At 45.4% G+C, this 22,505-nt stretch overlaps 1 protein-coding gene across 1 annotated transcript in view; it reads right to left on the reverse strand.

Moving 5' to 3' along the window:
- Window positions 1–20,488, reverse strand: part of KPNA3 (karyopherin subunit alpha 3) — a 101,714-nt gene extending 81,226 nt beyond the window's left edge. The window contains exon 1 of the mRNA XM_062194235.1: window positions 20,349–20,488. Coding sequence (XP_062050219.1) covers window positions 20,349–20,417 — 69 coding nt within the window. The 5' untranslated portion in view covers window positions 20,418–20,488. The remainder of the gene's footprint in view (window positions 1–20,348) is intronic.
- Between the last annotated feature and the right edge of the window lie 2,017 nt (window positions 20,489–22,505).

A 22,505-nucleotide genomic window follows, 5' to 3' on the forward strand; every position in this document is an offset into this window, starting at 1 on the left:
GAGTGAACCAGCGAATGGAAGACCTCTCTCTCTCTCTCTCTCCCCCTAACTCTTTCAAATAAATGAAATTAATCTTAAAAAAAAAAAAAAAGTCCAGATTGAATTCTGGACCAGTCCTGGCTGTTGTAGGCATTTGGAGAATGAACTAGCAAATGTCTCTCTGCCTTTCAAGTAAAACAAAAATTAAAATATATTCAATAAAAATATTTCTATTAATTTTCTGTTTTTCTGACCCCGGTTTTGCAGCATGTTAAGCTGCCACTTGGGAAAGGCACATCCTCTATCGGAGTGCTCATTTGAGTCCAGCTACTCTAGTTCCAAAGCAGCTTCCTGCTATTGCATCCTGGGAGGCAGCAAATGATGGCTCAAACATTTGGGCCCTTGCTGTCTACTCAGCAGACTCAGATGGAGTTTTACTCTCCTAGCTTCAGGCTGGCCCAGCCCTCACTGTCACAAGTATTTAGGGAGTAAATCAGCAGATGGAGGGGGTCAGCGTGGTGGTGTAGCAGGTAAAGCCACCGCTTACAGTGCTGGCATCCCATATGGGCGCCACTTTGAGTCCCAGCAGCTCCATTTCCAATCCAGCTCTCTGCTGTGGCCTGGGAAAGCATTGGAGGATGGCCCAAGTCATTGAGCCCCTGCACCTGCGTGGGAGACCCGAAAAAAGCTCCCAGCTCTAGCTTTGGGTCGACACAGCTCTAGCCATTGCAGCCATTTGGGAAGTGAATCAGCAGATGGAAGACTTCTTTCTCTCTCTCTGCCTCTCTGTAATTCTGCCTTTCAAATAAAATAAATAAATCTCAGTTTTTTTCTCTATCATCTATGCATGCATCTCTATAATCTATAGCCCAGTACTTAGTTAACATGATCATCCTTCTCAGGCTACCTAATTCCTTTTTCTTGCTGATTCAGGTGTTCAGAGGAACATGAATGTACTATCCAATTCCTGTATTTCAATGTAGTGGTTCCAGCTACCTTCTCCCATAGTCTATTCTGCTTTCTACCCTTCAGTCTACCAAGCTTAAGAAGTAAATAAAGATTTAACAATGTCTGTCTTAATATCCTCTGTAAACAGCACAATCATAACCAAAAGAGCTGGACCTCTACTGCTTGCCATTCTAGATAAGGGTCAGGTGCACAAATTCACTAACACCCTACTCTATCCCTCTACTGATCCGATATTCAATAAGAATACTTTTTCGCGTAAGCTAACAGTCAATGGGAATACATAAGGCTACTTCAATATTTTTCTAATAGTATATAACATTCATTAGTTATTTTCATTTTAAAAATTAAAGAAAATCACTATCCAAAGTACTGCAAATATAAAGTCTACTCATTCTGTCTTAACTTCTGACCCATCTTTGAAAGTTAATATTTAACTACACATTAGCATCAACCTTTTAGGGAGAAGATGATTATTCCTTTACTTATCTTTTATAGAGCTAAGGAGAAAAATATTATAAATATTATTTATCAACTTCTCATGTCGGACTGGCACATTGTGGCACAGAAGGTTAAGCCGCAGCCTGTGGCTTCCAAGTCAGCACCCCCACTAATGTGTTTGAGACAGCACTGGAGGATGGCCCAAGTGGCTGAGCCTCTGCCATCCACATGGGAGACCCAGTTGGAGTTCCAGGCGCCTGGCTTTGGCCTGGCCAGCCCTGGCCATTGCAGCCATTTGGGAAGTGAACCAGGGAATGGAAGATCTCTCTCTCTCTCTCTCTCTTCTTTTCTCCCTGTAACTCTGCCTTTCAAATAAGTAAAATAAATCTTTAAAAGAAGAAAATAAGTGACATTTCACAGAAGGCCAAGTATGAAAGCATCCAAGAAGGCACACAGATTTTCTCCTTAAGAAAAAAATTTCCCATGTCACACCCCAACTATAAACTGACCAATAAAATTCTTCTTTGTCTAGAAGCGTGTGATAGAACAGCAGGTATTTTTATCTTGAAATGTCATAACATAAGTTTTTAACAGTTATGTTATCTAATGACCCAACAATTACTATTTCAGATTTTTCAAGGTGGAATAACGGCATTATATGTTGTTTTAAAACAAAAAGACACCAAAAATACCACGTTTTACCTCTTTCACATACATGATAAAATACTGATAGATGAAACATAATACTGACAGATCAAACCAAGTAAAAGAGCATGGTAAAACTAAACTAAAAACTTTTAAACAAGAAAGAACACAACAAAAATCCTTCTTTCAATCCTTCCTCAGGTTAACTGTGGTCATTCCTTCTCATGACTAACAAGTATTTAAATGGAGAGTGTACTAGTCCAACTACCTCCATGGCAAACTCAATTTTTACCCCATTATTATCTAGCTTCCAGCCCCTACCACTCTCCCAGTTTTCCATTTCACACTGGCGCCCAACTGCCAAGTATAATGAATGGCCTGTTTTAGGTCCTTATCATACATCTTCTCTCTGCAGCATCTGATAGTGTAACTATTGCCCCTCCATCAATAAACACTCCTTCCCTAAAGTTCTGATTCACTAGTTTCATCTAGTCCCCTAAAATGATGTGGTTCCGCAAGATTCTTTTTCTCTGGTCTTTCCTTCTTATTCCTATAAGCTCTCATCTACATTATGATCTTAATCACCTGAATCTTACTGTCCGAACTGTGTTCCAATCTTCACAACTGGTCACATTAGCCTAGAAGGGCTAGTGAACCAAAACTAGCCTGTCACTGATTTTGTAAATAAACTTTACTGGAATGTAGCCACACCCATTTGTTTGTCTAGTGTCTGGCTGCTTTTGTGCTCTAGGCAGAGTCCAGTAGTTGGCAACAAATAAAGTATGGGGGTGGATATTTACCTGGGTTAAAACAGTGTCCAGCATCAGAGTACCTAGATTCAACAATGCAGCTCCAGCTCCTGATTCCAGCTTTCTAATAACACAGACTCTGGAAGGCGATGGTAATGGCGCAAATAACTGTGTTCCTGCCCCTCACATGGGAGACCTGGATTGAGTTCCAGGCTCCTAGCTTCAGCCTGGCCCATCCCCAACCACTGCAAGCATTTAGGGAATGATACAGCAGACAGGTGGGGGAGCTAGCGCACATACTTTTCTTTTTCTCTCCCCCACTCCCTCTCTCGCTGTTACTCTCTGCCTCTTAAATAAATACATAAATAATATATTATGGCAGAGCAGGCAGTTAGCCTATCAGTTAAGACACCAGATCCCACATAGAGTACCTAGGCTCCATTCCCAGCTTTGGCTCCTGACTCCAGCTTCCTGCCAATGCGAAGAGCCTGGGAGACAGCAGTGATGGCTCCAGTAATTGGCCTCCTGCCACAGATTTGGGAGACCTAAATTATGTTGCCAGCTCCTGAGTCCAGCCCTGGTCCAGCCCTGGCCACTGTAGTCCTTTGGGGAGTAAGCCAGCACATGTCTCTCTGTGTATCTCTATCTCTCTGTGTATTTCAAAATTAAAAAAAAAAAACAAAAACAAAAACTAATACTATGGCTTTTTACAGGAGTTTGCTAATCTCTTTTTTGAGGTAAAATATACAAAACAAATAGTCATAATAACTTTCTTTAAAAAAAAAGATTTATTTATTTCTTGAAAGAGTTACACAGAGAAAGGAGAGGCAGAGAGAGAGAGAGGTCTTCCATATGCTGGTTCACTCCAAGTTGTCCACAACGGCCGGAGCTGTGCTGATCCCAAGCATGGAGCTAGGAGCTTCTTCTGGGTGCCCCATGCTGGTGCAGGGGCCCAAGGACTTGGGCCATCTTTTACAAAGCGCTTTCCCAGGCCACAGCAGAGAGCTGGATGGGAAATGGAGCATCTGGGACTTAAACCAGTGCCCACATGGGATGCCAGCACTGTAGGTGATGGCTTTACCCACCACGCCACAGCACCAGCCCCAATAATAACTTTTCAACTCCAATGTCAATGCTATTTATCAGACTATCCATCTGAGATACCTGATACTTTTTCTAATTTTTACTCTCAAACTCTCTTCTCAACCTCACCAATTCATAGTATATGGTGCAACCAAAGAATAGTTTTAAATGTACACATCCATTTCCCTATTTAAAGTTTTTCCCAGAGGAATTTTTTTACAATCTGGCCCCTGCCTATCCTATCCAACTTTCAAATCACTCCACGATAAAAAAAATAACAGGGTCAGCGCCGTGGCTCACTTGGTTAATCCTCCGCCTGCGGCGCCGGCATCCCATATGGGCGCTGGTTCTAGTTCTGGTTGCTTCTCTTTCAGGACAGCTCTCTGCTGTGGCCCGGGAGGACAGGGGAGGATGGCCCAAGTGCTTGGATCCCTGCACCCGCATGGGAGACCAGGAAGAAGCACCTGGATCCTGGCTTCAGATCGGCACAGCGCCAGCCATAGCAGCCATTTGGGGAATGAACCAACGGAAGGAAGACCTTTCTGTCTGTTTCTCATTGTCTATAACTCTGTCAAATAAATTAAAAATTAAATTAAAAAAATTAATTAAAAAATTAATTTAGCATCCCAGAACATATCATGCCATCTCTCACTTCCAGGCCCATGCAAAGAAATTACTACAAAGAAATGCCTATACATCCTCTGTTTTCAACTTAAATACAATCATTTCCATGAAGCCTTCCCTGGCTCCCACCAGCTCAATACAGGTGATTCTTTCCCTAGGTGCCCACCACACTAAGTACACAGGTCCATCACACCAAGCATTTGCTTTCACATTGTCTCCATACTAAAGTATGTGTTCCTTGAGCAGAAACCCTGAGGCAGAGTAGAATAGTTATTAACATCATGGGGTTTTAAAGTTGGAAATACCAGTTCTATCTCTTCCTAGTTTTAGTCTTAAGAAAGTTACTTAATTGTCCATGAGAGCATTTCAGGCATGGAAAGCCAAGACACTGTGGCAAAAAATGATCTACACAAAGGATCTCTATGAGTGAGATCCCAGTGGAAAGAAGGAGCCATCAAAGAAGGAGGTACTTTTCTCTGAAGGGAGGAGAGAACTTCCACTTTGATTATGGCCTTTTCTAATAAGGTCAGAGTTTGTGGACTCAAGAGGCTTTGACAGCCTTGGCAGCTCATGACAAGAGCTTCGCGTGATCACAGATGTCATAAATAAGAGTGTCAATTGTTAACAACAGGAGTCACTGTGCACTTGTTCCCCATGTAGGACCTCTGTCCTTAATGTGTTGCACTATGAGAATTAACGGTAAAACTAGTCTTCAAACAGTACTTTATACTTTGTGTGTCTCTGTGGGTACAAACAGTTGAAATCTTTACTTAGTATAGAGTTAATCTTCTGTATACAAAGATAATTAAAAATGAATCTTAATGAAGAATGGGATGGGAGAGGGAGTGGGATGGGCGGTGGAATGGTTTGAGGATGGGAGGGTGGGTATGGGGGAAAGAACTGCTATATTCCAAAATTGTACCTATGCAATTTATATTTATTAAATAAAAGCTTTCTTTAAAAGTTACTTAATTTTCTTCATCTATATAATGGAAATGTGAAATTTAAGATTATTATTTATTTATTTATTTATTTATTTGACAGATAGAATTAGACAGTGAGAGAGACAGTGAGAAAGGTCTTCCTTTCTGTTGGTTCACCCCCCAAATGGCCACTACGGCCAGAACTACACCAATCCGAAGCCAGGAGCCAAGTGCTTCCTCCTGGTCTCCCACCCGGGTGCAGGGCCCAAGCACTTGGGCCATCCTCCACTGCCTTCCCGGGCCACAGCAGAGAGCTGGACTGGAAGAGGAGCAACTGGGACTAGAACCCCGAGTCCACATGGGATGCCGGTGCCTCAGGCGGAGGGTTAACCAAGTGAGCCATGGCACCGATCCCAGATTATTCTTATAAGCAGAATGTCCTGCATGTAATTAACATGCTCAAAAATTATTGGTTACCATTATTTTCCTTGTTTTATACCTCACAATTCAGAATTTGAATAGCTACTCTATGATTTAACTGAAAGCAAGCTAGTTCTATTCTATAAACTTATTTTCAGCTGCATACTGAATAGTTCCATCTAAGCATTTTGATCACAGAACTCATTATCTTTATGCTCAAACTGTTTCAACCAGTGATAAAATTGTTAACATTTGCCTAGGACTTTCCAGGCTTGAACACCGAAAGGTGTGTGTCCTTTAGTTCCAAGCAAACCAGGAAAATCGATCACCGGAGAGTTACGCTGCAAGCCGCAGAAACTGATTTATGTTAGTATTAAGAAATAGGGTGCGGCTGGCTACGTGGCTCAATAGGCTAATCCTCTGCCTTGCGGCACCGGCACACCGGGTTCTAGTCCCGGTCGGGGCGCCGGATTCTGTCCCGGTTGCCCCTCTTCCAGGCCAGCTGTCTGCTATGGCCCGGGAGTGCAGTGGAGGATGGCCCAAGTGCTTGGGCCCTGCACCCCATGGGAGACCAGGATAAGCACCTGGCTCCTGCCTTCGGATCAGCACAGTGCGCCAGCCGCAGCGCACCAGCTGCGGCGGCCATTTGGAGGGTGAACCAACGGCAAAGGAAGACCTTTCTCTCTGTCTCTCTCACTGTCCACTCTGTCAAAAAAAAAAGAAAGAAAGAAAGAAAAAAAGAAATAGGGTGCAAGGGAAGGTGTTGTGATGCAACAGGTTAAGTGTCACCTGGTATGCCTGCATCCCCTATCTACTTCCAATCCAATTTCCTGCTAATGCATCCTGGGAAGCAGCAGATGATGGCTCTAGTGCCTGGGTCCCTGCCACCCACATGGGAGATCTGGGCTTTTAGCTCCAGACTGGTTCCACCCCAGGACTTTTGGACATTTGAGGCATAAAATAAAGAACAGACAATCTCTCTCTCTCTCTCTCTCTCTCTCTCTCTGACTTTCAAGTAAACATTTTTTTAAAGGGAGCAAGATAATTCATTGGAAGGATACAGCAGTTTACAGAACCAAAGGAAAACCTTAAGAATCAGGCCTATGAAAACTTAGGGATGAAAGCAATTCCCACAGATCTATTTAGGTGGCAGGAATTAATGAATGGTTTCCTTCACAGTAGTTCTATCAGCATGAATCAATTATGTCTCAGTATTGGATCACTCAACATTTAAATGCCAGGGAGAGAATCTGACCTAATTTGTGTTAGCCAGAAAAGGATGAGGTACCCTAATTAACAAAAGGAAGCAGAAGCACCTAGATTAAAAATTCCACCAAGAGATAGCCAATGGCAGAAAAGTAGCTGTCAAAGGTCAAAACAGTATGCTGTTTCCAAAAGGAGAAATGGATATAATGCCACCATATCAACTGCTGCTGATACCTTCCAGGCCTTAAAGAGTCCAGGACACAATCTCCTTTATTCATCCTATCTTTCCTTCTGACCTGGCAAGCTCATCCTTCAAGACCTAGACAAAATGACATTCTGAACAACCTCACTCAGTTTCTTCAAGGACACTCACTGCATTTCTCTATACTCCTATATCAGCTTAGAAATTATGTACCAGTATCACAGAACTCATCATGCTGTACAGTAAGCATATGTTTAAGTTATAAGGCTTTCTTACTAAAAATAATTCTCCTAGATCAGCAACAATACTTTTATTTTCATATTAAAAATCTTTTGCACCTAATAATGTTTGCCACATATGTAGAAAACACTAAATAAATGTTTAATAAATATATTTTCCAAATCACTAAGATATATGAATCATCAAATCAAAAAAGGAGAGAATGGGCATTTGGCAGTTAAGATACCACTTGGGATGCTCATGTTTCCTATCAGAGTATCTGAGTTCAAAGTCCAGCTCCACTTTCTATTCTGGCTTGCTGTTAATGCACAGCACACTCAGCGAGGTAGCAGGTGATGGCTCAAGTACTTGAGTGCCTATCACGCACATAGGAAACCTAGATTAAATTCCAGGCTCCTTGCTTCAGCCTGGCCAAACCCCGGCTATGGTAAGCATTTTGGAGGATGAACTAGCAGATGTAAGATCTCTCTGCCTATGTCTCCCAAAAACTAAAAAATAAATAAAAATAAAGAATAAATATACAGAGGCCAGCGCTGTGGCGCAGTGAGTTAATACCCTGGCCTGAAGTGCCCACATCCCATATGGGCGCTGGTTCTAGTCCCGGCTACTCCTCTTCCGATCCAGCTCTCTATTCTGGCCTGGGAAAGCAGTAGAAGATGGCCCAAGTCCTTGGACCCCTGCACTCACATGGGAGACCCGGAGGAAGCTCCCTGCTCCTGGTTTTGGAATGGCGCAGCTCCAGCCATTGCGGCCATCTGGGAAATGAACCAGCGGATGGAAGACCTTTCTATCTCTACCTCTCTCCGTAACTCTGTCTTTCAAATAAATAAAATAAATCTTTTAAAAAAAAGAATACATAAAGAAGATAAGGGCTACTAGAGGTTAATAAGCATGCTACCAGTATCAAAGATAAAGCTGATAGACAATAAGGGAAGAGTAGGTTAAAAAAAAAAATTACAAAGATTTTTATGTCACACATAAAAATCAAAGGTAGAATTCTGGCTAATTTAAGAATCTGAAGGTATAATTTATATAAAAGCATAATTCAGGAATGGGCACTTAGCCTAATGATTAAGATACTGGTTAAGCACCCAAGGCCCAAATCAGAGTGCCTCAGTTTAAGTCCCAGTTCTGTTCCTGATTTCAGCTTCTTGTTAATGTACATCCTGGGAGACAGCAGTGATAATTCAAGTAACTGGGTTCCTGCCACCACATGAGAGAACTGGATCTCATCCCTCAGTTTAACCCTGACCCAGCTCTGGCCATTGGAGGAATTCAGGGAGTGAGACAGCAGATGAAAGCTCTCTCTCTTTCAAATAAATAAACAAACATTGGAAAAGAAAAAAAGAAAAACTCAAAATCCACATGCATAATGATGATCCTCAAGAACAACAAAAAAATTATATTCTATTTAAGAATGCAGGCCGGCACCACGGCTCACTAGGCTAATCCTCCACCTGCGGCACCAGCACACCGGGTTCTAGTCTCGGTTGCTCCTCTTCCAGTCCAGCTCTCTGCTGTGGCCCAAGAAGGCAGTGGAGGATGGCCCAAGTGCTTGGGCCCTGCACCCACTTGGGAGACCAGGAGGAAGCACCTGGCTCTTGGCTTTGGATAGGTACAGCGCGCCGGCCATGGCAGCCATTTGGGGGGTGAACCAACGGAAAGGAAAACCTTTCTCTCTGTCTCTCTCTAACTCTGCCTGTCAAAAAAAACTAAAAAAAAGAAGAATGCAAAAAATGTATAGGCATTTTCAGAAAAACTAGCATTTTAAAATAAAAGAAAATTGGGTATGAAAACAAGTAAACACCATAACTCAGAAAATCCAACCATTCAGAATGATTAATTCCAAGTAAAGACGAGTACAGGCTGGAGCCGCGGCTCACTTGGTTAATCCTCCGCCTGCGGCACCGGCACCCCGGGTTCTAGTCCCGGTTGCTCCTCTTCCAGGCCAGCTCCCACATGGGAGACCAGGAGGAAGCACCTGGCTCCTGGCTTCGGTAGCAGCCATTTGGAGGGTGAACCAATGGAAAAGGAAGACCTTTCTCTCTCTCTCTCTCACTGTCTAACTCTGCCTGTCAAAAAAAAAAAAAAAAAAAAAAAAAAAGACGAGTACCGTCAAGACTTAGTTTATCATTTTAACTGTTCATGCTGGCAAGGTTGTGATAAAAAAAATTTTATAGCAAACCTGCAAGAAAGGATGGCTACATTCTCTTCCTTTACCTCCAAAATAAAAGAACATAGACTTAGAAATGAGAACAGAGCCAAATCTTATGCTAACAAAACAAAAAAGTCGATGTAGAAGTGGGATCAGTCTTGTAGAGACACCATCAGCTTAGAAGTTAGATTTTTCTAGGGACCAGAGTTGTGGCATAGTGGATAGAGCTGTCAGTTTGTATCTCAGTTGCTCCACTCCCAATCCAGCTCCCTGCTGATGTGCCTGGGAAAGCAGCAGAAGATGGCCCAAGTGCTTGGGCCCCAGCCACCTAAACGGCAGACCAGGTTGAAGCTCCTGGCTTTTTGGCTTTGGCCTGGCCCAGCACTGGCTATTGTGGCAATTTGATACAAGTAAATCGACCTGATTTCCTCAATAAATTAGTGGTTTTTTTTTTTTTTTTTTGGACAGGCAGAGTGGACAGTGAGAGAGAGACAGAGAGAAAGGTCTTCCTTTTGCCGTTGGTTCACCCTTCAATGGCCGCCGCGGTAGCGCGCTGCGGCCAGCGCACCGCGCTGTTCCGATGGCAGGAGCCAGGTGCTTCTCCTGGTCTCCCATGGGGTGCAGGGCCCAAGGATTTGGGCCATCCTCCACTGCACTCCCTGGCCACAGCAGAGAGCTGGCCTGGAAGAGGGGCAACCGGGACAGGATCGGTGCCCCGACCGGGACTAGAACCCAGTGTGCCAGTGTGCCAGTGTTGCAGGCGGAAGATTAGCCTATTGAGCCTCTGCGCTGGCCAAATTACTGTATTTTTAAAATGGTAGAGGGACAACAGCCAAAAGCTGTAAGCAACTGAAGTGTTAATCAATGGATAACTGAATCAAAATGAAGTACATACATCCAATGAGATGGCACTCATCCATGAAAAGGAAGGAAATTTTAACATATGCTCCAACATTGATGAACCCTGGAAACACGCAAAATGAGATAAGCCAGTCTCAAAAGTCTTGTGCCTTAATCTTCCAATACTTTATCAGCCATACTAAAGAATTTGGGCTTGATTTGGTAAGCAATAGGAAAAAACATAAAAGACTGAACATTTCAGCTTAAAAATATACTTTAGGTAAATTACTCAGACAGTGGTTCCTAGTATAGTTGTATTTATTTGAGGAATATTTTAGAGCTTACTTGGTTCCAGCCACTGAACTGAGTAGTAGACAACAACTGAGTAGTAGATAGTACTCTCAATCTGGGGCTGGCATTGTGGTGTAGAGCCATGGTCTGTGATGCCAGCATCCAGATTGGTGCCGGTTCAAGTCCTGGCTGCTTCACTTCAGATCCAGCTCCCTCCTAACAGTATGAGAAAAGTAGTAGAGAATGAACTAAATGCTTGGGTCCCTGCCATTCATATGGGAGAGCTGGATGAAGCTCCTAGCTCCTCATTTTGGCCTGGCCCAGCTTTGGCCATTGCAGCCATTTGGGGAGTAAACTAGCAGATGAAATATTTCTCTCTGCCTCTCCCTCCCTCTCTGTAACTCTGCCTTTTAAATAAATAAATAAATCTTAAAAAAAAAAACTCACAAACTAGGAAAAGCAGAAAAAAAAATAATCAAAATGCATTATCGTAATCGTAATGAGAAAGGAAGAGTTCTTCTGGAGGCAAAGAAAGGTATCCAACTTAGAGTTAAGTATTTGAAAGGGGAAGGAATTAGGCAACAGGAGGCAGGGAAGGATATTCCAGTCAGCAGGACAGCCCTGAGAATAGAAATAGCACTGGCAAAGAGGGGAGGGCAGGATTCCAGATTATGTATAAGCATATAAGAAGTTCAGTGTTGCTAGGGCTTAAAGGAGTGGGGGTAGGTGAGTGGGAGGGGGTGGGGTGAAGGTTGACTCTGGAGAACTAAGCAGGCATCAGGCTCTCTGAAAAACCTCATCAACTATAGGAAGAACACATTTTGGAAGCAATTTTTAGACTGCTAAGACCTAAAGTAGGCTGGAGGTAGCAGAATAGAGGCAGGGCCAAAATCAAGAGGCAGCACAGAGATTCAAGCTACATGACTGGCACCTGACTGAATGTGGAAGATGAGGAAGGAGTCCAAGAAGCCTATCAAATTTCAATTCAGGTCACAGTGAGGGTGTTGATGCCATAAACAGAAAAAACAAAGGTAGAACATGGCTTTAAACGTGTTGAACTTACGTAGCTGAAGAGATACTCATGTGAATCATTTCCAGCAGATGATTAAAACAGACTTAAGTCCCCTCACACCAAAACGATGGTCAAACCTAAAGGAGCTACTTGGGGGAGCAAGAAACACAAGTCTATAGAGAATCACACACAGAATTCCAAGACGTGCCTACACTCAATGGGTAAGAAAAAGAGTTGGTAAAGCCAACCAAAAAAGAGAAATCCAAGAAGTGAAAGGACCAGTTAGTGAATATAATGTGCCTATTACATAACACAGATTCCTGGAAAACTGCAAATTTAAGAACTAAGAGGGAAATGAACCAGGATGGCTGGGGAAATGAGCACCTCTAGGACACAGCATATAGTTAAATGAAGTCAAGACAGAATATAGGTGCATGGGCAAAGTGCATATTCTGTGCTTGCTCTGCTCAACTCTGTTTCTATGCTTTGTGTTCCAGGGCTCTTACTCGGGAGTACTAAACATTAATGTGTCACTAAAATTCAAGTATGAACCTACACAAATTAACTTGTATCTTTCCTCTATTTATCATTCAAGTATAGGTTAACTTATGTTACAGAAATACATTACAGGGCCAGCGCTGTGATGTAGCAGTAAAGCCTCTGCCTGCAGTGCCGGTTCAAGTCCCGGCTGCTCCACTTCCGATCCAGCTTTCTGCTATAGTCTGGGAAAGCAGTAGAAGATGGCCCAGGTCCTTGGGCCCCTGCACCCATGTGGGAGACCAGGAAGAAGCTCCTAGCTCCTGGCTTTGGATCCGCCCAGCTTCAGCCATTACGGCCATCTGGGGAGTGAACCAGCGGATGGAAGATTTCTCTTTCTGCCTCTGTAACTTTGCCTTTCAAATACATAAATAAATCTTAAAAAAAAAAAAAATTACAGCAGAACAGACTAAAAGGAAGGTTACACAACAGTATCTACGTCATAAAGCCAACATCAAAAGAAAAGAGTATCTTAGGATAACATGGTACCTTTCATTCTCAAAGGCAGAGTTTTTCCAAGTATATTATTTAATCTCTCTTCTCAAAGATTATTTATTAAATTTTATGTACTGTTCACAAAATGACCAGTTATGCAAGACCTCCATCCTCAACGGGCTTCCTGACAAAGCCTGCACACTTTGCTAGCTATCCAGAATTTGCTGTACACCACAGCAACTTACCCCAAACAGGTGAAGAGAAATTTACTTAATAAAGCATTAGGAGGAAAGGAATAGGGAATAATCTGTCAGGAAAAGCCTTACAGAGAACTTCCAAATGTTTTTGAACTAAAATGACAAGGTTACAGAATTGTAGTCTTGGTATTCCAGTGATATTGAAGCCAAGACTCTATTAGAGCAAACCCCATTCAGCAGATGATAAGGAAGGCATAGAGAACAGCATGTAAAAGGAATAGAGAGTAAACTATACTGGCTATCCCAACCATCTCAAGTACTTCATCCTAAGTGGCACAGAGGAAATATACTCATATATAGGTGAGGCAGAAGAGGCAGGGCCTTAAAAGGAATTATGTGTGGCATGCTAAGGACTTTTATCTTGAAAGCAATGTGAAGGATTGTAAACAGGAAAGTACAAAAGATTTCAAAAGATCAATCCACAAGATACACTGGGGAGAGAAGATAACGAAGGCAGGAAAACTTGGTACACTTACACAGGAAGGAATAACAAGAGTCTAAACTAGAGGCAGGGGCCAGCACTGTGGCGTAGCAGGTAAGGCTGCCACCTATGGTGCCAAGCATCCGATATGGGATGCTTCAATATGGGATGCTTCAATATGGGATGCTTCATGTCCTGGTTGCTCCACTTCCCATCCAGCTCTCTGCTATAGCCTGGGAAAGCAGTAGAAGATGGCCCAAATCCTTGGGCCCCTGCACCCACATGGGAGACCCAGAAAAAGTTCCTGGCTCCTGGCTTTGGATCGGCCCACCTCTGGCCACTGCAGCTATTTGGGGAGTGAATCAGTGGATGGAAGACTTTCTCTCTCTCTCTGTCTCTGCTTCTTTGTAACTCTGCCTTTCACATAAATAAATAAATCTTTTTTTAAAAAATGCTTGTTAGCATCACTATAAAAGAAAGAAAGAAAAAACTAGAGGTGGTAGTAGCAAGGTTGTCACAAAGGTACACATCTAAGGGCTCTTCAGATGGCTAACCCAGAGAAAGATGAAAAGAGGGAAGAGAAGGGAGTTCAGGATAAAGTTTATTTTATTTATTTTTTTTTTAATTTTTGACAGGCAGAGTGGATAATGAGAGAGAGAGAGAGAGAGAGAGAAAGAGAGAGAGAGAGAGAGAAAGGTCTTCCTTTGCCGTTGGTTCACCCTCCAATGGCCGCCACGGCTGGCGCGCTGTGGCCAGCGCACCGCGCTGATCCAAAGGCAGGAGCCAGGTGCTTCTCCTGGTCTCCCTTGCGGGTGCAGGGCCCAAGCACTTGGGCCATCCTCCACTGCACTCCTGGGCCATAGTAGACAGCTGGCCTGGAAGAGGGGCAACCGGGACAGAATCCGGCGCCCCGACTGGGACTAGAACCCGGTGTGCCGGCGCCGCAAGGCGGAGGATTAGCCTGTTGAGCCAACGGCGCCGGCCCAGGATAAAGTTTTATATTTGCACAATTATATAGTAACATCAAAAAAAGAAGTTTCAGATAGAGAGAGGAAAGCAAGTTTGCAAGAGTTAGTTAAATATGAAGACAATAAAATATGTATTGCCCTTAGAAATTAAAGCATCAAGTTTAAGTGTTAACTCCAGGAATATAGGTTACCATTTTTTTGATAAAAATGAATGAACTGGCTCCTTGCTAATAAGAAGGAAACACTGTAGTAGTAAACAGAAAAAACAGCAAATAAATTAAGCAATAAATACCATGTCAAAAAATTTTGATAAGCAAAGTTTAAAGAACTGAAATGGAATTTCTGTGACACAGTCAAGATTTCTTCATTCTTCCTATTAACTTGCAGACATGCTTCCTACATGTCAAGTCTTAGACTCCCCTCAGTGGAGCACAGCACAATAAGCAAGAGTTCTGGCTTCAGAATCATAAAGTTTCAACATCAGTCTTTGCTCTGTCACTTACTAAGCCATGACATACAGCTCATTACTTAAAAGTTGTCAGTCTCAGGTTTCCTCAAAAATAAATGGGAATAATAATAATACTACCTGCATCACAGGACTATGCTGAAGACTAAATAATCCATATAAAGTATTCACTACTGGTACATTGTAACTAATAAATGTCCACATTTTTAAGTATTAGTTACTGTTACTGATGAAAACGTCACATGCTTGAGATAAACAGGAGCAAGAAACCGAACCACTGACTTGGATGAATGGCAGTTACCTCAGTGTTTTATTGGTGTTTAATAAACAGAATCGTCTCATGCACTTTTCTGTAAGTGTATCTGAAAAGTTCTAAATGCATGTGTTTTTTTTTTTTTTTTTAAAGGAAACGAAAACAGTTTAATAATCAATGACTTGGGGGCCGGTGCTGTGACATGGTGGGTAGGGCTGCCACCTGCAGTGCCAGCATCTCAAATGGGCGCCGGTTCAAGTCTTGGCTGCTCCATTTCCAATCCAGCTCTCTGCTATGGCCTGGGGAAGAAGCACTAGAAGACTGCCCAAGTCCTTGGGCCCCTGCACCCATGTGAGAGACCCGGAAGAAGCTCCTGGCTCTTGGTTTTGGATCTGCCCAGCTCCAGCCTTTGTGGCCATCTGGGGCATGAACCATCAGATGGAAGACCTCTCTTTCTCTCTCTGTAACTCTGCTTTCAAATAAATAAATATTTTAAAAAGAAATCAATGGCTTGGGGCCGACGCAGTGACAGAGCGGGAAAAGCTGCCACCTGCAATGCCAGCATCCTATACGGGTGCCGGTTTGAGTCCTGGCTGTTCCACTTCCAATCTAGCTCTATTCTATGGTCCAAGTCTTTGGGCCCTTGGGCCCACATGGGAGACCAGGAAGAAGCTCCTGGCTCCTGGCTTTGGATCAGCTCAGGTCCAACCATTGTGGCCATTTGGGGAGTGAACCAGCAAATGGAGGACACCTCTCTCTCTCTGCCTCTGCTTCTGTAACTCTGCCTTTCAAATAAATAAATAAAACTTTAAAAAAATTTCAACGGCTTACATGCAAAATGTCTATTACTGAAACGCACATTCTAGACTAAATAAAAGAAATTAAGGGTTGGGGCCAGCACCATGGCATAGCTGGTAAAACTGCCACCTGCAATGCCAGCATCACTGGTTCAAATCCCAGCTGCTCCATTTCCAATCCAGCTCCCTGATAAAGGCCTGGGAAAAGCCTCAGATGATGGCCCAAGTGTTTGGGCCCCGGCCACCCATGTGGGAGACCTGGATGAAGCTCCTGGCTTTGGTCTAGCCCAGTGTTGGCCACTGTGGTCATCCAGGGAGTGAACCAGCACATGGAGGATCTTTCTTTAAGATTTTTTTATTCATTTGAAAGGCAGAAAGAGAGAGCGAGCAAGCGAGGGACAGAGAGGAATGTTCCATCTGCTGGTTCACTCTCCAAATGGCTGCCAACGGCCAGGGCTGGGTCAAGCTGAAGCCAGGAGCTAGGAGCTTCATCCAGATCTCCCACATAGGTACAGGCGCCCAAGCTCTTGGGCCATCCTCCACTGCTTTCCCAGTGTATTGGCAGGGAGCTGGATAGGAAATGGAACAGCCAGGACTCAAACTGGAGCCCATATGGGATGCAGGCACTGCAGGTGGCAGCTTAATCTGCTGTGCCACAATGCAGGCAACAGCCACACAAGATCTCTATCCCACTCTGTAACTCTGAATTTTAAATAAATAAACCTTTTTTAAAAACAAAAGAAATTAAGAGTGTCATTTTCACTATGTACTTCCTAGTTTTAGCTACAAAATCCATTCTCCTTTCCAAATTCCAAATTGCTATCAGTGGTAACTACTCCCTTCCCTACTTTCATCCAAAAACCTCAGCATAACCTTTATCTCTTTCTCTTCTGGGGAGTAGGAGAAAGATCATCATCAAATTCTCATTCCAGGTTGTAGCCATCTCCAGTCTCAAGTTTTTGGAAATTCCTTCTTGCAGACCAAATAACAGTGCTATTCCTCCACAACTAACTCTAGCTATCACTGCCCTGTCACCCTTTTCCATCTCCTAACTCCATTCTGCGATGAATTCCTTCAGATCTCCCTATTAAGAAAAACTTCCTAGCATCTCTTTGCCACAAGGCATACTCACCCTCTGAACAAACAGGCCATCAGCAAGTCTCAGCTCTTCACACCCTAACCTAATCTTGTCTACCTGGGTCTTTAGCCACTAATTTCTCATGTGCACCTTTCAAGCTGGGCACACATTTCCTATAAGAATCATCGACTTCATTTGTTCTCTCCAATTTTCCTTCTAAGAAGCCATTCTCGACTAAATGACTATGAAATTATTTTCTTCCACAACTCTCTTTATCCAATCTCCTTGGCATAATGCTACCCTTTCATTCTCTTTAGAAAATAACATATTTAATTGTACATCTAGCATCTTGTGTATCAAATGTTGGTATGTTTCACCTTTATCTACCCTGTGAAAATAATCAAGGTTCACCTGTTTTTTAACAGCTTGATAATCACAACTACTCAGAGCTGAAGTGTAGTATATTTCTAATGTAATACAGTTTCTAACAGATAAGACTCAATTAGACATGCCACATAGTATCAGTTACCCCTCAATCCACAATGAAGACCCTTGGTCAGATCTGACCCCAGCTTACCCTCAGTCACATCTCTACCACTCCCTCTCCCTCTCTTTCACAGCCTCAGCAGTCTATTACATTCTCCATGCTCTTCCATTACTGCTCCCTCAAGTCTGGAATGCCCCTTCTTTTCCCTCCCCCTTCTCCTGAGTCCTCTCCTTCAGGATCAGCTCACTCCCATTCATCCGTAAGGAATTAACCAGAACATCTCTGATGGCTCAGCTCCAAGTTAGGGTCTTCCAACGCATTTTCCAAACACCTGTATCTTAACACACACTGATACAGTATATTGTAAATATCATTCCCATTGGACTGCAAACTTCTTGAGTCGTGTAAGCTAAATCCAAGTCCTCTGAGTACCCAAGACCTAACACTGTTAAATACCCAAGACAGTGAGTGCTCATATCCTGCATGACTTGCACATCCAACATAAGCACTAAGCTTCTGCATCTGAAGTTCTTTCCTCAGTTAAAGTGGGGATAAGACCACATCTAGCTCACAATTTGTGACAGGATTATGAGGTATCATGAAGCTCTCAGTACAGCATAGTGACTGCCACACTGAATTACTACTTTTTTAAACATGTGACTGTTTTTTAAGATTTATTTATTTGAAATGCAGTTACAGAGAGAGGGAGAAACAGAGACAGAGAGACCTTCCACCCACTGGTTCACTCCCTAAATGACCACAAAGGAACTATTTTGGGAGCCAGGAGCCAGAAGCTTCTTCTGGGTCTTCCATGTGGGTGCAGGGGCCCAAGCACCTGGGCCATCCTCCACTGCTTTCCCAGATCAATCAGCGGGGAAAGGGAGCTGGATCAGAAGTGGAGCAGTCGGGTCTCAAACTGCACCCATATGGGATGCCGGTGTCCCAGGTAGCAGCTTTACCTGCTACACCACAGTGCTGGCCCCTGAACGACTATTTAAATGTCTGCTATTTCATGTGTCAGTTATCTAATGTTTCTTGAGAAATGTAACTCTGTGACCAGTGTCAGGCTGAATGGCTTGGCAACCATGCTGTCTTTTTCACATCTAGAAGTCACTAGTTACCTTTTGATCATCAGCAAGTAACTGTTGTGCATCTATTATGTACAGGAGTCTTTAATAGGTATCACTAAACACCAGAACACAATAATAAGGCAAATGAGAACAAAAATCTGTACCAATACCGAAGAAAGAATGTTACTAGTTTTTTTTGTACGAACAATATGACCATTTTAAAACTATATAAATTGTGTTTTGCAATGGAGTAGACTTCAAAAAAATTACTAATGAAAAAAGTTCAGAATTAACTCTTCTCATCAAGTAGACTGGTAAGAAAAGGCTGCTCCAAAATTTCCAGTTCCCATTTCTCAAGTTTCATCTTTGCTTAGAAGTATTTCCCACAAGCGAAACGTAACCACGACCAAGACAGAGACAGATGACCTTTACTTGTCTCACTCGAATGGGAATTCCACAGATATTTCCCCAGGTTTTTTCCAATTAGTACTTAATTTATAGCTCCGGATCATGGCCAGAGTTTGTCTCTAAAAAACATAAAGCTGAATGGTTTATTCTCCCCACCACCTTCTCTCTTTGAGACAGAATAAAATATATTCTTCTTAGTCACACTGGCCCCTGAGTCAAAATTACAGAACTGCAAATCCTGTCCCCTAGCATTAGCAAAGGAGGTAAAATCATCCCCCCTCTAACAAATCCAGAGGTCAGGATCCCTGTGAAGTTTGTGCAGAATGCTTCATTGCTTTTAGTAGCTGCAGAGAGACCTCTAGCGCTGCCTCAATACGCCGAGTTTGCAAATACTACCTGCTAATGTCACCGTAATGAGACAATGGCAACATATTGAGTAGCAACGAACTGAGTGACCACGATGAAGGTTTAGTTTTGCAGCCACCTGGAAATTCTACCAGCCTGGAACACGAGGTATGCACAAGGACGTACGAACCCACGTATCCAATTTATCTCAGCGAAACATGCCAAAGAAATGATCATCCTGTGCACACCCCCATTCCAAGAAAGGCTAAGAAAACAGGTCCTAGGAGCGGAGGTCGGAACCACCTCTTTCCCCAAGCCTCAACACAATAGATGTAAACTATTGTCCACCTTCAGCTCGCTCCAAATGCCAGCAGTAACAGGAGTTAGGAGCTGGAACAGCACAGCACGACCGGTCCAAAGACCAGCAGTGGAATATAAGAAAATGGTCCTGGTGCATCCCTACCCTCCCCCACCCACCACCCTCAAACAAGTCTGCTACCCGGCTGGTCCCCACCCCCCTCTGCGGGCCGCCGCCGCCCGCCTGGGCCCGGCTCGCAGGAGGTAGGCGCGGGGACCGGCACTGCCGAGCCTCCATGTGCGGCAGCGCGGGAGGCACCGAGGGGGCTGCGCCGGGCGGGAGAGAGCGAGGGCAGCGGACGCGAGGCGCGGCCGCCCCCTCGGCGGGGCGGACGGCGGCCCGGGGCGGCAGCATCCCCGTGCGCCCGCGCGGCCCCGGCCCGCGGACCCCGCCTCAGCCCCACATCCCTTCCTCGCCGACACCAGGCCGCGCCCGCGTGACGGGGCCGAAAGCCCTGGCGTTCCCCCGGTCCCTGTGCCGGCAGCTCCCGAGGGCGCCTGCAGCCCGGCCCCGCGCCCCGCCGCCCGCTTCGCCCAGCCCCGGGCCGCGGGGACGGGAGACAGCGGCCAACTCCGACCGGCCGCAAGCCGGCGAGAACCAGCGCGGCGCCGGCCCCCCGCCCCTCCCCGCCGCCGGGCCGGCGCGGCCGGGCGGGCCAGCCGGGCGGGCCCAGACCGCGGAAGCACACTCACTTCCACATCGCGGCCCTTGTTCTTGAAGCTCTTGATGCGGTGGTTCTCCAAGCCGGGGTTCTCGGCCATGGCTGCGCGCGGCTCCGGCGGCGGCTACTCCTGCGGCTGCGGCGGCGGCGGCGAGTCTCGGCGCGGGAGGGGGAGTGGGGGAGGGCGGGAGGGGAAGGGAGGGGGAGGGGGAGAAGCGAGCACGTTCCGTGACGCCTCCGAGCGCGAGGTGGCAGCAGCGCCGGGGGAGGCGCGGGCCGTCGGCCGGGCCGGGAGGGGCGGGGCGGGCACGGCGGGAGGCTGAGGACACGTGACCGGGGGCGGCGGCCGGCCGGGACGCTGGCCGGGGTGGTTCTCGGGATGACCCTGCCCGCCCCAGCAGGGCCTCCCCTCGGGGCAGCAAGTCATGTGCTAGAAATGGAGCCGGACTCAGTGGCTTTTCCCCATCCCCGGGCTCGGGGCAGCAGGTGGCAACTACAGTTCCCAGCATGCCAGGCTCCAGGCGTAGTAGTTGTACACGCCCAGAGAGCGAGGTGAATGCCGGGACCCCTGCGCGCGCGGCTCTGAGCGCGGGGCGGCTCCGAGCGCTGGTTGCGAAGCTCCGCCTTCAAGGCCGCCTCTGGGCGGGGCAAAGGGAGGGGCTTCCCGCGAGATGGCACCTTGCGCCCTATCGGGGAAGAGAGGCGGAGCTTCCTGGGAGGTGAACCTCGCTCCCTGCAGCCTCCGCGAAGAAGAGAGAGAAACCGTGCCTGCCTTGCTCCTTTGCTTTGGGGTTTCCCCAAATAGCATCCTCCCTCGTGCGCTCTTCCTTTGCTCTGTTAGATGTTATAAATAGCAGCTCTGTTCACCTGATACGTCCACGTTTATGCGTGGATTATGTGTGTGTAGGGGTGTGTGCTCCGGATGGCCGCACCGAGGGACCGCGGCTGGCTTTCTCCGGGCAAACAGCGCCTGGCACTTCGTAGGTACTCCGATTAGCGCTGCGACGCCCGCTTTCTTCATTATCCTCCCGCGCCCCCTCGGACAGTTCCTGTGCTCGGGTGGCCCCGAATCCTCTTGTTCTCATACCCTCATTCCTCAGCCTTCACAGCGGTCCAGCCCTGGTCCTCAGATGACCCTAGGGGCATCGAAGGAAGTTTTCGAGGAACGTATTTTGGGTGGATAACACCATTAGCTGCTTTCTGCAGCAAGTGGGCTTCCTTTTAGTATATGGGCCATACTTCAGTTTGGGACTCTATAGTATAATATAAACAAGTATGCAAGTATAATTCAAGTGGATTATAGAAAGAATGTAACGGTTGGTAGAAATACAAGGGTACTTATGAAACATTGGACAAGGGCAGGAGTTGGGGCTCAGCGGGCTAAGCCTCTGACTAGGAGGCTGGCGACCGAGTCCTGGCTGCTCTGCTTCCTGCTAATATGCCTTGAAGACAGCAGATGATGGTCCAAGTGGACTCCAACTCTCGTGGCTCCTAGCTTCCACCTAGCCCAGCCCTGACTATTGCTGGCATTTGGGGAATGAACCAGCAGATGGAAGATCCTTCTCTGTCACTTTGCCTTTCAAATAAATAAATCTTAAAAAAAAAAAAAGTTATTGGAAATGGAATGAGTAGATAAGCTTATTTTGTTACAAAACATTTTAAATCCATACATCATTTTAAAAAAAAAAAGATTTATTTATTTATTTATTTACTTGAAAGGTGGACTTACAGAGGTGGAGAGGCAGAGGCAGAGAGAAAGAGCTCTTCCATCTGCTGGTTCACTCCCCAAAATGGCCACAATGGCCAGGGCTGGGCCAGACTGAAGCTAGGAGCAGAAGCTTCTTCTGGGTTTCTCACGTGGATGCAGGGGCCCAAGGACTTGGGTCATCCTCTGCTGCTTTCCCAGGTGCATCAGAGCACCAGAGAAAGAGGAAGAGACAGAGAGAGATCTTCCATCCGCCAGTTCACTCCCTAGATGGTTGCAATGGCTAAGGTTGGGCCAGGCCAAAGCTAGGAGCTGGGATCTTCAACCAGGTCTCCCACATGGGTGGCAGAGGCCCAAACACTGGGGTCATCTTCCACTGCTTTTCCCAGACCATTAGCAGGAAGCTGCATCAGAAGTGGAGCAGCTGGGACACAAACCACCACCCATTTGGGATGCTGACCTAACCTGGTACAACACAACTCT

This window comes from Lepus europaeus, chromosome 6 (assembly GCF_033115175.1).
Source record: "Lepus europaeus isolate LE1 chromosome 6, mLepTim1.pri, whole genome shotgun sequence".
Lineage (NCBI taxonomy): Eukaryota > Metazoa > Chordata > Mammalia > Lagomorpha > Leporidae > Lepus > Lepus europaeus.